Raw genomic sequence first — 15,660 nt, 5'->3', positions numbered from 1 at the left:
ATTTCTTTTGTGTTTTATTCATAAAAATATTCATCAATCATCCTAGTACCCATATACATAACAGAAGCTACGCTTACTTTGGGGCTAGATGGCGATGTGTATTGTCGTAGTATTTTTATTAAAAAAAAAAAAAACTTTAAACGCAAATAACTTAGAAAATTAGAGGTGGTGGGATTCAAACCTGGCTCCCTGAAAGTGAATTGCTGATCTTCAATCTATTCTGCATTGGGATTGATTTCCGGTTCGCATAAAGAATTTTTGTCAACATCCGTATACTATCAATACTGTTTACTTGTTACAATAAAAGATAAAATAAAAAAGGCAACTGCGGAATTTGAAAATAGAACTCTCTGGAAACATGTTACTTTTCAATTTCCAATACTGACATTTGTTTTGTCATTAGAGCTTCCTTGTGTGTGCTGTCGATTTCAGCTCAGAGATTATTACGATTTCCGCTACTGCTTTAATTAGGTTATCACTCAGGTGCCCTGGCTTATTGTGATACCTATTCCTTTTGTTTGTTTCCGTTTTTAATCATGCCTGATGCAAAGCTGTGATATTATTTGGGATTTCGCGCGCTCGCCTAGAAAATGCCAATTCCCTCCTGGATTATAGATAACTAGGTACTATATGTGGCACGAAACACAGACGGTGTGAAAGCGTTACACACCATGGCGGCTCGCATCGGAAACGTCTTCAGGTTTAACAACATAAATTGAAAAATTATATTTATAACAATAGTGATAAGGTGGTGGGTGCATGGCGGGAGGGGGGCACCGGGCAGTAGGCGGGGCAGCAGGCGGGGCGCAGGGTGCTGAGGTGCCGCGCTCGGGCGCTCACGACGATCGGGCTCGCCCCCCAGAGCCAGTCGCGCCGCACTCGTCAGTCTCATCGCGCGTACCGGTCATCACGAGGCACCCAGTCCAACTGTGGTAACCGTCACAACCATCGATGAAAGTGTCTCATTAGAAAACATCGCAGACAAGACATGTCAAGTTTCTTAATCGCCTGACCCCGTGAACGCGCCTGAACGTGTCCCTCATCATACCGGTCAATGGATCGCAGGCACCCAAATAATTGCCGTGTAAAAACCGTAAGCGGTACGGGCGCCCCTTCAATTAGAGCCACCTGTCGGACACGCGCTGCGCATTAATTCGCACTCGCGATAATTTCGTACGCAAAAAAGCTCCAAAATAAACAGGTATCGATGCACCTGCGGCAGTCTTGCGTAGCGCGGGTGGACGCACACATGTAGAGCTGAGGGCCGAAGGTGCTTTCGCTATGATCATGCTATTCAAAGGCAACAGCAGCAGGTTGGAGCATCTAATAGAGAAGATTCAGGCGAATAAGGAAAACCACGACGTGACCACAGAAGATTTAAAACGTAAGTTTAAAACTAAATAAACAGAACAATTGCCAAATTCTTCGGCCCGATTCGAACTCTTAAAATTGAACGATTTAGATCCGATTAAGCTAAAATTAGTTAAATGCGATAAACTTTGCGTTTATAACCAAGTAAACGACCGATTTTCAAAATTTGGCTCCTTTTTAAGTTTTGAGAGCTTTAAAGAAATATACTTGGTTTAATAGGTAGAGTCCATCGAAAAATCTTTCGCCCTCTTGGGAGATGCTAAAAGTGTGAAATAACATTTCTGCACTGCACTGCACTGCACAGTGTACTGCACTCTTTAGTTTGCAAAGCTTCTAATTTGACTAAACCTAGCAACTGGTTAGTATTTATAAGAGTTACGAATATTTTAAAATGATTTATCTAATCTTTTACTATCTATATGTATATCTTTGCACATTCAATACCATGTCTTGATTTCATCGCCCTGACCACTGTTATATGTTTGACCTAAAGTGCTGAAATTTTTAAAGAAGGTTCCTTCTTGGGTTTAGGCATCTGCAAAAAAGGGTAGTAGGTATGCCGAAAATCTATCTCAGTATAACAAGTTTTAAAAAATTGTACGACAGTTCTATGTTCTTGGAGTTACTTACTTGAAAATCTGTATTTATATCGGTATTTACAAGTATTAAATAACAAAATAGGTTTTTGTTCAAACCACTAGTTATGGATGACAGTTTCAGTGAGAAATTTTATCACAAGACAAAGACGTTTAAAATTTGAAATCCTAAAAAACTAATAAGAAACTAGTAAGAAATTAATTTTAAAGCCCAATTCTCGTATGAGAAATAATTAACTATATCAAAACCGATATAAAGGCTAAAACGGGGATTGAACGTTGTATGAAATATCTATGTTCTTGGCTTTGAAAACTTTGGCATTTGCCTGTAGCTTGCTCGCTTGCAACCCATACAGTTCAGGAAAAAATACTATTGGTCGCAAGCTAGCAACGAAATCGATCCATAACGAAAGCATCCAATTATCAATCAGTACATAAAATAAAATTGATCATTCACTTCTAACTCGACTTAAAGCAGGCTTAATAGGTATATGTCTAAAAGTTATCTCGAACTTCTCGTGTCCCATAAAAGAGGTTTGACCCATTACTTGGTGCCAATGTGAGTTATCACTAGCAATGGATCATATTCGTTTTGGTAACCGTAAGCCTGCCAACTCGTGCCTCGGAGAGCCATGGTTTAGCGCGCTCTCTAAAGCACGAGATGGAATAACGCCAATTTTCCAACTGTGACTAAGGATCGTATAAGTGTTACCCGACTTTATCAGTATGTATAATAATCGTGATACGTTGTCTCAGTTCGAAACGTCGACCTTAATAAAGCTGCTACAACCCTTAAGATGGTTATTACTATTGGTATCCTTCTTTTGATAATGAACAATCCCCAGTCGAAAATTCTAACCACCGCACGAACATGACAATTAGTATAGTTTTAAAAATTACAATGTATTCTTACTTATTATATAACTATATTTATATAACTCAATAAGTGATAAATCATATTTTGAAATTTTGATAAACAAATGAAGTTAAGCAAGTGACACTTAATTAATAAATGCGGCACAAAATGTCAGTTTATTAAAAAACAAGAAACAGTAGGTGCATTACGCCCTTTAATTTCCAACACACTCGCGTTTTAGTGTAATAATCTTAAAAAAATCTAAACGAAGTTCACGTTCCTAACATCACGAGTTCCTAGAAAGTAGAATCTCCTGTACGGAAGCGAATACCACATCAATCTCTTTAAATTCCTGTCCTCTCAGATACATTTTCATCTAAGAAATAAATAGAATTTATCAATAGACAGCAGTAGAGCCTGGTTTATATGGAGGATGCTTAAATATTTCGAAGCCAGCATCTGGGATTGCCACATAAACGGTTGACTTTTGATCCGGGCCGTCTTGATGTAAATGACTGAGAATGAGAAAATTAAATCTGATTTGGGTTCTCTCTTGGTTTCGTCAATTTATAGTCTTATAGATAAACCAATGTCTGGTCTAAACGATAGCCAAATAGTCCTTGTTTAATCGAAAATTTATTTTTAAAACTTTTATAAACCTGCGAACATAAAACTTAGAAATAAGGCTTAAATAGTTATAAGAGAGATGAATCAACAATACAATCACAGTAAAATACACATACAATAATACATTTTCAGGTGTGTAGGTAACACACCTGAAAAATTGCCATTCGTTTAAAGAGCAATCCGCATCTAATTAAACGCATGAATTAATCGTTTGTATTACGCTGATGAGTTAGTTACTGCTATTTACAATTAGGGGTTAATTAATTGTTTCGGATTCGCCCTTCAATTAATACGGAATTCGAAATAAATAAATTGCTTTTTAACGTTTTTGTTTGCATTTTCTTTAAGGTTTACTTGTCAAATAAATAAATATACTACGACAGTACAGACATCGCCATCTAGCCCCCAAAGTAAGCGTAGCTTGTGTTATGGGTAATAAATAAGATAACTGATGAATATTTTTATGAATAATATACATAAATACTTATAATATAGGTATATAAGTACACCCAGCCACTGAAAAACATTCATGTTCATCACAAAAACATTTTCCAGTTGAGGGAGTTAAAACCACCGGCCCACCAAGAAAGCAGGGTTGCTGCCCACTGCGCCAATCGGCATTCGAACTGTCTACCTGATGTTTCTTACACCTAAACTAAACCATACTGTTTTTAAGTATTCAATGAACATTAACCTTAATTTGCTTATTCCGCGAAAAGCAGGAGAATCTGTAGGTCCCTACGGTGTAATTTATAATTTCTTCAATCTTTATACTCCGCTAATCAGAAGATCTGTTTGGTATAAAAAGGTTTTCTGCAATCTCACTTCTGTAAATCTTTACGCACGTTTAGCATCCTCAGGAGATGTTGACTTTATAATGAACAATTGTTATTGTATAGTCAACATCTCCCTAGGATGCCCGGTCGGAGCGAAACGTGCATAGAGAGTACATTGCGGAAGACCTGTTTGGTGTAGAGTATAAAGAGTGAAGGAATTATAAAATAGACCCCACAGATTCTCCTTCTTATTACGGAGTATTGCAAAATATGCCTAATGTTCTTTGTATAGGTACTACTATGAAATTCGTAAAGTAACGCCTGGTTCTATCCAATTTATAATATATTTATGTTATCTTATAAACTCAATAATTTTGATCTTTATGTCTTAAGTATGTTGTCTACGACAGTATTATCAGCTGTCCTAGTGATGTTCAAGGAGGGATCCATGGCCATCTCAAATCTCCCTACTCATTTTGGGTTCCTTCATAAACGCATAATATTCATACATAAATCCTCTCTAAGAGCTAGACCAAAATGGAGACGAGAACAGTTGCGAGAGAGATAGTTTTTTATTTATATCCTTTTTGGTAAGTTACCCTTTGACCCGGTCAAATGAGACTTGATCTGTGTGGAAAATGTTTCATATGGCCCGGTAAACGACCAAACCATCGCCGACCCCCCATTGACTATTAACAGATGGGAGATACGAAACATCTTCGCGTGTAACGATTCGTTAACACGTGCTGGCCAGTACACTCGTTGACGGCGTTGAACAGTAACGAATGTGCATTCGACTTGCCGTAGCTCTATCTGTGGATCTGCTTAGTAAATATTTCCGTCGTCTCTAACTTTGTAATGACTGCCGTGGCGTTAACGTTTGGCGATTGTGGCTGATTGGCGAGGCGCCGGTCGAGGTGTCTCAGACGCCACAATTAGGAAGTGAGCTTCCGCCGCCCACTGCCGCGGCGCCACCGTCGTCACCCGAGGAATTGCCGCAATCGCTGCTAATTACGCGCGTCCTATCGCTGACCTGACTCCTACTTATCTACTTAATATACTCGACTGTTATACTCAACCACCTACAAATATATTTTCTTCTTGATAAAAGCGGTGATAGCCACTTGGTAGTACTTCGACCTCACTTTCGGGAGGCCGAGTTTGAATCCCTCCACGCACTTCTAATTTTTCTAAGTTAAGTGCGTTTAATAAAATATCACTGGCTTGAACGGTGAAGGAAAACATCGTGAGGAAACCTCTACAACGTTCTTAAAGGTGTGTGAAGTCCACCAATCCGCCCTTAGCCAGCGCGGATGACTAGGCCTGTACCCCTTCTCACTGTGGGAGGAGACCCAAACCCTTTTTTTCGAAAAAAATATTTTATTCAAGTTATTCTAGGCCGGAAAAGTATTTTTACTGCAAAGACTGAAACGTAAGGCGATTAATATTATTTTATTAATTTATTTTGAAACAATATTTTTTTAATTAATAATAACAAAAATAAAAAAATTTAAAAATAAATAAGTAATTATTTGGACTTATTTATAATTTATCTGTCAATGTCTAGATTGTCTTGCCAACTTTCTATTATCAGTTTTTTTTACGCAAATGATAATCATAATCCTCACTTATTTCCCTAACTTGCACTCAGTAGGGAAACACATATAATATCATAATAACGTTCATAAAAATATCTACATAATTTAAGTATAGCTTGAATATAGATGAATGCTCATCTAAAATATGTTATTTTAAGTCAATTTACTACGCTTGAACATTATGGAACGACTTTGAAAGATATCTTATACGTACTAAAATTAAACAATATCCTTATGTTCATTTGGTTAATGTACAAATATTTTAAGCTCTTCTCAAAGCTCCATACAAAACCGCCCAATCTCATTTGCAAACATCTGTTATTTTGACTTTACAGACAAACACTTCTATATAATTTTGATAATAATGACGAACATCGTGAAAATTACATTATCTCCGTCGGTATGCAGTTTAGCCGAATCCTAAGTCTCCTAAAACGTTTTAGGTGGGTGATAAGTACTAGTGAAGATGCTAGGTACTCTTACCATCTTCACTCGAATAAAAAAAGATTGTACTGACATTTCTCATCCTCTACATCCATTAAATAAGTCGTTACGCGTTTCCGGGGTGTGGAGGGCACTGATTGATACAAATAGTTTCCACCTATTAAATGAGCTTGAAGGAAAAGGAAGTGCGTTGTTAAGGAAAATGGCACATTGCGCGGAAATCTAGGATCGCGAAAGCCGTTATACGGGTTATATAACAATTCTCCCAATGTACTTACCACCTATAGGTGCAGAGTGGCTTTTACCTACCACCTATAGATGCAGAGTGGCTTTTTGAGACTAATATGGTATGACAGCCAGCTTAAAATGAGGAAATTATCAATAATTTCAAACTCAGATGGTATATAATGCCTAAGGATTTTTTGTTAAAATAAAAGTCTGCCTAAGTTCTATAAAACGCCCAAAAATATATTTATTCTACTATCTACTCTTATTAGTTATTATTCCTAATGAAAATAAAACTAACTTAGGTACCTACTAACCTAGAATTTAAAAAAAATTTAGGACTGTAAAATATATATTCATTTTTTTCTCTTTCATCAGACAACGTCCAACGTATAAGAAAAAACGCAGTGATTTTATTTCCGAAGCTTTCTTACATCAGTCATCATTTGCACTGTATCTCCCATTCAATTTGTTTATGTCTCACGCTCCGTGACGCTGCGGAAATATATCTGCCCTTAACACCAAAATATGGCCTTTCACCTCGCCGATGTTTACTCGCGAGAGCCTCGGCAAATAAGCGGCGCGTTTGTGTGCACTCTAATGTGCTTGTTAATGTTTCAGGGGTCGATTTTCGATTATTGACAGCTACTAAGTGACAATCGCTGCGCTTTATGATTGGCTGTTGCTATTCCACAAATAGCTCAAATACGCAAGAGCTACAATGGAGCTACCATAGAGTGGCAATAGAAACCAGTGTGGTGTCGGCAGATTAGAATTCAGTTCTAATCTACCGACACCACACTGGTGAGGAGAAGAGGTGGTGACCTCTTCTCTTCCCTCGATACTAAGGGAATACAACGGAGAGCGGACAGCAGTCCTACCTTCTACTGAGATCACAAACTCGTTCCACTCGTTGGGAGAGGCCTTTAGTCCAGCAGTAGACTTTTATTATGGACTATGTCTAGTTCCATAAATTCAATAAAAACAATTGCAATAATGAAACTTGGTAATCACAAGTTAGCATTTGACCCTCAGCATACGGTCATAACTTTTGACGGCCAACTGGCGCAGTGGGCAGCGACCCTGCTTTCTGAGTCCAAGGCCGTGGGTTCGATTCCCACAACTGGAAAATATTTATGTGATGAACATTAATGTTTTTCAGTGTCTGGGTGTTTCATAGAAATATTCATCAGTCATCTTAGTACCCATAACACAAGCTACGCTTAGATACGGCTAGATGGCGATGTGTGTATTGTTGTAGTATATTTATTATTATTATTTATAATAGATATTTTCTAAAGCGTAGAAAGGTTGTAATGTGGTTTAGAGACAGGTTTTTATATGGACAATAGAGTTCTACAATATCCACATTTGCCCTAAAAATAAGCGAAACGAATGTTATTTTAACTTATGAAATATCGGAGTGCATTCCTAACATGGTCAAGTTCAGTTACTTCAGGCCAGAACAGTTTCTTACATCTCCTGTTCCAAGCTCAAGTTTATGGAGTAGAAAAATACTGCTCCCACGTACTTATGGAATGGCTTACCAAGTACCAGCATAACGAACTAGATTCGGTTCATCTCCAGGCAACGATACTCAACGTTGTCGAAGCAAACAAAAAGGGTGCACCCAAGCGCTAGTTATTCTAATATTAAAAACAATTAAGTCTACTGAACCTAAGTTAGCGTAATTTTAATGGGGTAAATTCAAAATGTCTGTTAGCGAATCTTATTATCATAGAAATAAGTTTTACGTATTTTACCGGTGAAAAAACAGGCAAGTCGACTTTGAAAAAAACATCCATAAAAAGTTGAACTATAAAACCTTTGCCTTTTTAGAAGTAAAAAGTAGAAATTATAAATAACTGTGTTGCAGTGGTATGGCGGCAGTGGCGTGCACAGGGTTTTTGACCAGGGTATGCATAAAGAAGGAAAATGGCATAAAATGGAAAAATCCTTCCCCTTTATGAGTAATACAAAATTTGTAGGGTATGCAGTGCTTTCGTGCATGTATGAATTGTCTGGCGGATCATACGAACTTACCTATGGAATATTTATTTGATCATGTATTTCTAACAGAAGCGTTGGGCAGCGTCGGCAGCGTGGGCAGCGTCGGTAGCACGGGGGGCAGCTCGTGGCCGTCGTCGACGCCTGAGCCATCACCCTCGCCATCCTCCACGCCGACGTCCCACGACGCCGTCGACGCAGAGGCGGACGCGGACGCCGACCCGCCGTTCACGCTGGGTGCGACTGAGCACACTCCCTACAAATGTAAATTCTGCGACAAGGCCTTCCCTAGGCTGTCCTACCTCAAGAAACATGAACAGGTTTGAATCTTTTATCTATACAATAGTGAATTAGTTTTTATTTTTATATATTGGGTCTGCCAGCAATTTTACTTAAAAAATAATGTTCTTTACATATGATGTTACACAGTGCAACACCACATGCTAATTTCACTTATTAATTAAAAAATTAAAAAGAAAACAACAACAAAAAAGCAGAAACAGAAACAAATAGAAAAATTAAATACTCGTAAATTTGTCTAATGTCTACTATTCATTTGTAAAAAAAAAAATCGATATGAAATTTATTAAGAAAATGACATTAATAGCTGGTGTATAAGAAGCATCCTACAACGAGTGTTAGCGGCGCGGTATTCAATCAAATCAAATACACTTTATAGTACACCAAAATAAAAAAACAAGAAGAAAAGGTACAATAGGCAGCCTTATCGCTTAAAAGCGATCTCTACCAGGCAACCTACCAAATCAAATTGAGTACCTACATGAAGTTAAGAAGAAGGGTCAATTGCGGTCGTTTCATGTTGCAGAAAAAAATCGAATATGTAATTAATTCTCTAATGAGGGATGGTGAGCTTTGATAGGTAGGAATTATCACATTTTAGTCATAATAACCGAGACTAAGAATAAGCGATCTGAAGCAAAAGAGTAGACAACCTATTGAATTTTTTTTACAGAAAAACGCAATTAAACCTAACGATTTTGGGCCCGAATCGGTAACCGAGCCCAGGAGCATTTCTAACCCTAGTGAGTTTTTTTAGTTGTTCAGTAGGTAAAATGATTAGATAAGGATTTTCAGATCAGCGCGGTTTTTTTCTAAACCTTAAGGCTAAAGGCCTAACTTACTGACGTAAAACTTTCCACTATTCCAAGAACCCACGACAAGTCTTCTTTATTCGTCGAGGTTTCAAAATGCATTTATGTAATACGCAACAAATGTACCAACTCGTTTACTAACCATAAACAAACACGACTAGCACGACTACAATACGACTATTAGGGCTGTCATATCTATAAATTCAGGGTCCAGTTTTGCCATGTTACTCCCAGCTTCATTAGAAGGTAGATACCCAAAATGGTCCATTTACAGAGACAGTGCTTATTGAGATATGCATCGCAGTAGCACTGCGGTGCAAACACCGAGGTCTGCGAAATTGTGACACCGGGCCCATTACGGCCGTACATCTTGGAGTCCTTTGTGTGCCGCCGATCTAACCGCATACGATTGCAGAACGCGACAGATCTAGCTAAGATAGGGCGAATAGAAACATCACTTTGCATAACGCCGGCCGAGTTCCACCTACACTAAAACCTAGATCCGGATCTTCATTACAAAAAACGCAAAGCAACGTTTTAGAATCGATTACTTTTATAATTGGCCAATACGATCGTAAAAGGATTTCATTAGATTATCAATACCTATGCAATTGCCAACACTGTTGCATTTTAGAGATATCGATCAATCCGTTGGGCTCGTAGTGTTGTGCCGACAAATGTATCACCAAGATCGTGTTGTACGCGCGCGACATTGCAGTGACGGCCGGAAATAGGCTCCGATAAGAACTCCCTAGGCTGGCGTGCTGTCTTTTATCAATGCACCGCTCGCGCTTGGGAAAGGTAATCATTATAAAAGTAAATCAGGAGATGCTGTATTACTGGATGGCCGTAAAAGATCGCACTTGTTAAGAAACGTTGCTGATCGAATCTTTGTTGCAAGTTAACGAAAATAAGTCCATTAAGTACTAATGGCATTTATTTAGTCAAGGGCCGATCATTTTGATCTTGATGGTAGATTCCATTGCGTTTTTTCTATAGACAAGGTTTTAATAATCCTAAAATTTATTTTTTAGATACAGAACCTAAAGGCCCTTAAATCTTACGAATACTGTCTATTCCCGGTTCGTTAATTCAGATTAGATATCGGTTATTTAAATCATAATTATATTAAATGAAATCACAAACGGATTGAATTTGATTGGTAACATAAAACTTGATTTAAAAAATACCTCAATTTGAACAATTTAGGTATCTTCTCTTAGTTATTGACATCATTGTAAATATCTAATCTGAAAACAATATATCCCGAGTTTACGCACACTAATGTAAACGCATGTGCAAGCACAACCTTAGCCAAAGGACCCTCCGTTTTCATGGCAATTTATAACTGCAAGTGGACTTACTTGTTTTTGTGTCATCATTATCATAGAACATAAAATGTCTGTGCGACCGTTGCACAGTAGTAACTCGTTTCGGAGAGTGCGTGATCTGCGGACTGCCTTTTTTTTTGGTTCCGAACCAATTTTTTTATTCAACCTTAAAGTTATTTTCAAATTAAGATAAAAGAACACGGAGAAAAATACATTTTTTTTTATACTTTGACAATACACACATCGCCATCTAGCCCCAAAGTGAGCGTAGCTTGTGGTATGGATAATAAGATGACTGATGAATATTTTTTAGTGAATAATATACATAAATACTTATAATATTCATATAAACACCCAGACACTGGGTGGATACGTCACGTCAAATAGGCGGATACAAAATGAGATGTACATGAAAGAGAAGTTGGTACATGAAACTCCAATTTATAAACAATAATTCAAATACTGCCCGGACTGGATCATCTCCATATTATTATGATAGGACTCTAACTCTATAGCCATAAGGGAAAATATATCGTTCCGATACGATACAGTGTAAAAACCGATTGGGGTGCCATACAGGCTTAGCCCGCCACCATCATAGACTGCATCGTCACTTATCACCGGGTACAATTCAATGGGTAACTTGTAGTGGAATTAAAAAAAAATACTGCCTATTATACAGTGATCGTACATTCTGTAAAAGTGCCCACTGTACATATTAAAACTACTTTCGGAATACCCTAAAAACTAGATTTGTTCGACGAAACAGGTAAATTCAGGTGTACATCTTTGTGAAATACTATTATCATGTTTAGCGATTATGTCTCAGTCGATATAAAACTAGAGACTATAAAAAGTTACCTCAATTGCTAATCGAAAAAAAAAGGATTTTATCTCGGCTGGCGTTATTTGATGGCAACTTTCCGTAGTTTGAAACGTAATTTCATCTTTTATAATATGTATACAGTATATGTATATTTATTTATGTAGGTTTTTTAATATTTTAATTTTGTACAACATCCACTGTCCGTTTAACTTATAGCTTCTTACGCTTAAGTTGTCCTTAAAATATCACTTAAAGTGATAAGGCCGCCTTTGCCCTCTAACTTTATGGATTGGTTTCTCTTTGTATTGTTTCTTTGTGTTTTGCTGCAATAAAGTTTAGGGGGGGGGGGGGGGGGCAGGGTTTATCTGTAAGGGTAATGGCATAAACAGAAAATTCCGATGTTATTCCAAATGGCCTCCAGGAACCAGGAATTAAATTGAGGGCCTCAGTGCTCACAATTGCGCCAGGGCCGGTAACATACCGTCGATCTGACCCCGTGCCGGCTCGGGCGGTAGGTACGGTGAACCACCGATGACATCGCAGTTACATGTATGTACCTACTTACTGGGAAAGCCGCTCGGTAGCCGTTCGCTGCCCATTTCAAAGCTTTATTGGCTATCACGCTCGCCTTAAACTACTTACAACTAGTTTGAAATGTGTTTTGGTGCGCTTTACGCCGAATTGCGACGGTACCGGCCCTCATTACGAGCGACGCTCTCACGCTTCTTGTTGGTGAATAATAATAAAGATTGTATGGAAGCAAGCTGTACTTTGCATGATATTTATATTATCACCTATAATCCAGGACTGACTTTTTGGTTGGTTATAGTATTTAACTACGGATCACGAAATCCTGGGTTCGAATACCGGGTCGGGTCAAAAATTATATCATGTATTGTGTATTTTCTGTTAAAGAATATTCAGTACCAGCCCGTAGTGATGATGGTAGACATGAATAGACTAATGATGATGTCACAACTTTCCTCTTGGGAGAGAGGGATCCCAGTTTTGTCCCGCCACGCTGCTAAAACCTGGGATGCTTTTTGGTAAATAATATATACCAAAGAGCATCCGGGGTGGTAGGAATCGTTATAGTATACTATAATATATATTATTACAGTATGCTATAGCGATTCCTCGCGACTTTGTCTGCATCACTGATAAGTAAATATTTCATTTAACCTAACCCACCGGGTCACGGGATTTCGTTTTCTGGGGGCTGTTGCGTAATCTTAAAAAGCTTAATAACCCTTCTCAAGAATGGGTATTGCAAATAACAATGCAAAAAGCTTTTCAAATCCGCCTTGTGGTTCAAGTGCAAACAAACCAAAATAAACTTTTTAGCTTAATTATTCTTTATAACTTTCAGTTTTTACGACATCGTATAGATTCCTCAAAATACGCTCTAAGCATCATCTAGAGTTTGTGTCTTTAAAACGGACAATAATTGCAAAGAAAAGAATAAAGATACGACGCGTCATTCGCGTGCCTTTTCGCCATAAATAGGGGAATGGTGTCGTGGTGAGAAGCACGGGGCGGCCCTGCTCCGCTGGGCCCAGGGGGCCCGGGAGTCAGGCTCCTGTGGAGACCATGAACCCGCGTTATGTGACATTGGCACGGATGATAATAACAGTTGTTAATTTTATAATCTACATTGAATATTGTACTGTTCAATGATCTCCAGGGGTTACAGGCACTGTTCGAATGAGTAGTTTTACCTTCAACCATGCCGCATTGTCGGCGTGAATGCCCATGAAAAATACGTTTTCCACATATAATTAACCTATTTTGTATGTAGGTACTAGGAAAAGAGATGTGTCTGCGAGCTTATGACATCTGATAGGTATAGCAATAAAAGAAAGAAAGAAAGAAAAATCATCTTTATTATCACACATTTGAGTAAAATGTTAAATTTGTGTCATAAATATGTTTAAAGTAAAAAAATGTGTGTGTAAAAAGCGCAGCACTGGTTTTCAGCCAGCCCCCTTATCTTCGGCGCCGAATCCTCGCGACTAAACAAAAAAAAACAATCATAAAAAGGGACAATAACACAGAATATAATATTTAAACAAAAATCATATTATATCTAGTATTAAACAACGAGTTTATTACACTCTTTCTTTTAATACGTATTGTGAACAAGCTGTTGGTGTTAATTTAATAAATAAATAAATATACTCAGTAGTATAGTATCATGCTCAGATACAGGACCTAAATGAGTGACATAGATTGTAGACATTTTTAATTTTTTTTTAAATAATCTGGCTAGAGAGATAGTGATGGAATCATTGGTTTAAAACAATTAAAAAAGTTTATTCAAAAAAAACTGCACTAATTTGTATTTATGTTTTTTATATTTCCCAGCGTGCAGAACTCGATCTTGATAGCTTTTTCAATAAATACGACACATACGTATTTTATTTTTATTTTCATTTATACGCTTATTTGTACTCCACGTCATGTCAAGAAAGAAGAAACAGACTCTTCAAATAGATAAGATACAAAAGGCGGGCTTATCGCTAACTAGCGATCTCTGCCAGGCACACTTAGGATTAGGAAAACTAAAAAGAATACAAAAGCAATACAAAGTAACAACAAAAAACTGATATCTACTTTGGCATACCAAAATTATTAAATATAAGTAAGGGTCAATAAAATAATAGTTTTATTTATTGTGCAAAATCAGCCTTATTTACAGCTTTTAAAAAATATTCTTAGTGGCTTAGACTGTCTTACTCGTATGTTCATTTCACAATTCAGTAGCTTTAACAGTGAACGAATGCTTATAAAATTTCGTTTAATGGAATGGCATGTTCAAGGTCTGCGAATTTTAACTCCTTAATGATAAGTAAAACAGAAAAGTATCAGCTTCCTTTGTCAGAAACGGAGGTATTGGATATCGATGAACTTGTTAGTGGGAATGATGGTGTTTGCTCAGTCAAGGGGCTGTGCTCTCGTGTTCCTTCAATTACCATGGTGCGGCTATTTCAAACCATTAGCACCTATAGCAATTTGTTAGCGCCATGTTTAAGTTAAACCAAGTAAGCACTTGTGCTTACCTGGTTTAACTTTGACAGTGTAAGTGACAAGTAAACTGGGAGCACCATTCAAATGTCAAAACATAAAAAAACACTGCGAATTCTTACGTTTTTAGGTTATAATATTAGGTAGGACGACTACATTTATTTGTAAGTAAAGTACAATTAATGCCTATTAGCTGGGTAGAGACTTCCTCTCCCATAGGCGAAAGAGATGTAGTTAGACACACCACGTAGCTATATTTACTTAAACTTTACAATTTTACTTTGACGAAAACGACTAAGTTATCTCTCTATGTAAATTTAAACGATCTTAATCAAAGCCAAGGTAAATAATGTAGTAAACTGTCACCTACAAACTGTATAAATTGATAAACTCTTATCAATATTTTTAAATGACCGCATGTTTGTGCTAAATATACAAATCGACAATCGACCGGTTCTTTAATAGAAAATGCTAGAAAGAGCGGCGCACGCGCATAAACATTTCGCAGGCATGTTTACAGCTTGCTTTTAATTGAAGTAATCGGTCTCTACGAGATGAAATTAATAAATTCGAGTGTCCGAAACTTATTATATATACATGGCGCCTCTCATGAAAGATAGAAACTAGCCATATATTTAATTTATTCAAGTTGTCATCAGTAGGACCGTTTAGTCTATCTGTTTGTTTTACAAGGTACTGAGAAGTTGCTATTAGGTAGGTAGTTATTCTATGCGCAGTTTTTGCAAATAAATCTCTAAGTACCTACTAGATTCGTGCTGACCAAGTCGAGAATAGTCATCATAATTCGCAGAGTTAGGTTATCGATTGATGAACACTAAAAGCTGACCGAAAATTCTAATAACACCT

General features: G+C 37.4%; 1 protein-coding gene across 1 annotated transcript in view; it reads left to right on the top strand.

Moving 5' to 3' along the window:
• The first annotated feature begins 1,118 nt into the window (after positions 1-1,118).
• The window catches only part of LOC120632746 (zinc finger protein 423 homolog), a 30,059-nt gene continuing 15,517 nt past the window's right edge, over positions 1,119-15,660 (top strand). Inside the window, exons 1-2 of the mRNA XM_039902737.1 lie at positions 1,119-1,384; positions 8,573-8,820. Of these exons, the coding sequence (XP_039758671.1) occupies positions 1,282-1,384; positions 8,573-8,820 (351 nt within the window). The 5' untranslated portion in view covers positions 1,119-1,281. The remainder of the gene's footprint in view (positions 1,385-8,572; positions 8,821-15,660) is intronic.

The sequence above is a fragment of the Pararge aegeria genome, chromosome 2 (genome assembly GCF_905163445.1).
Source record: "Pararge aegeria chromosome 2, ilParAegt1.1, whole genome shotgun sequence".
Taxonomy (NCBI): Eukaryota; Metazoa; Arthropoda; class Insecta; order Lepidoptera; family Nymphalidae; genus Pararge; species Pararge aegeria.
The sequence above is the reverse complement of the archived record's forward strand: the minus strand, read 5'-3'. Positions and strand labels throughout refer to the sequence as shown.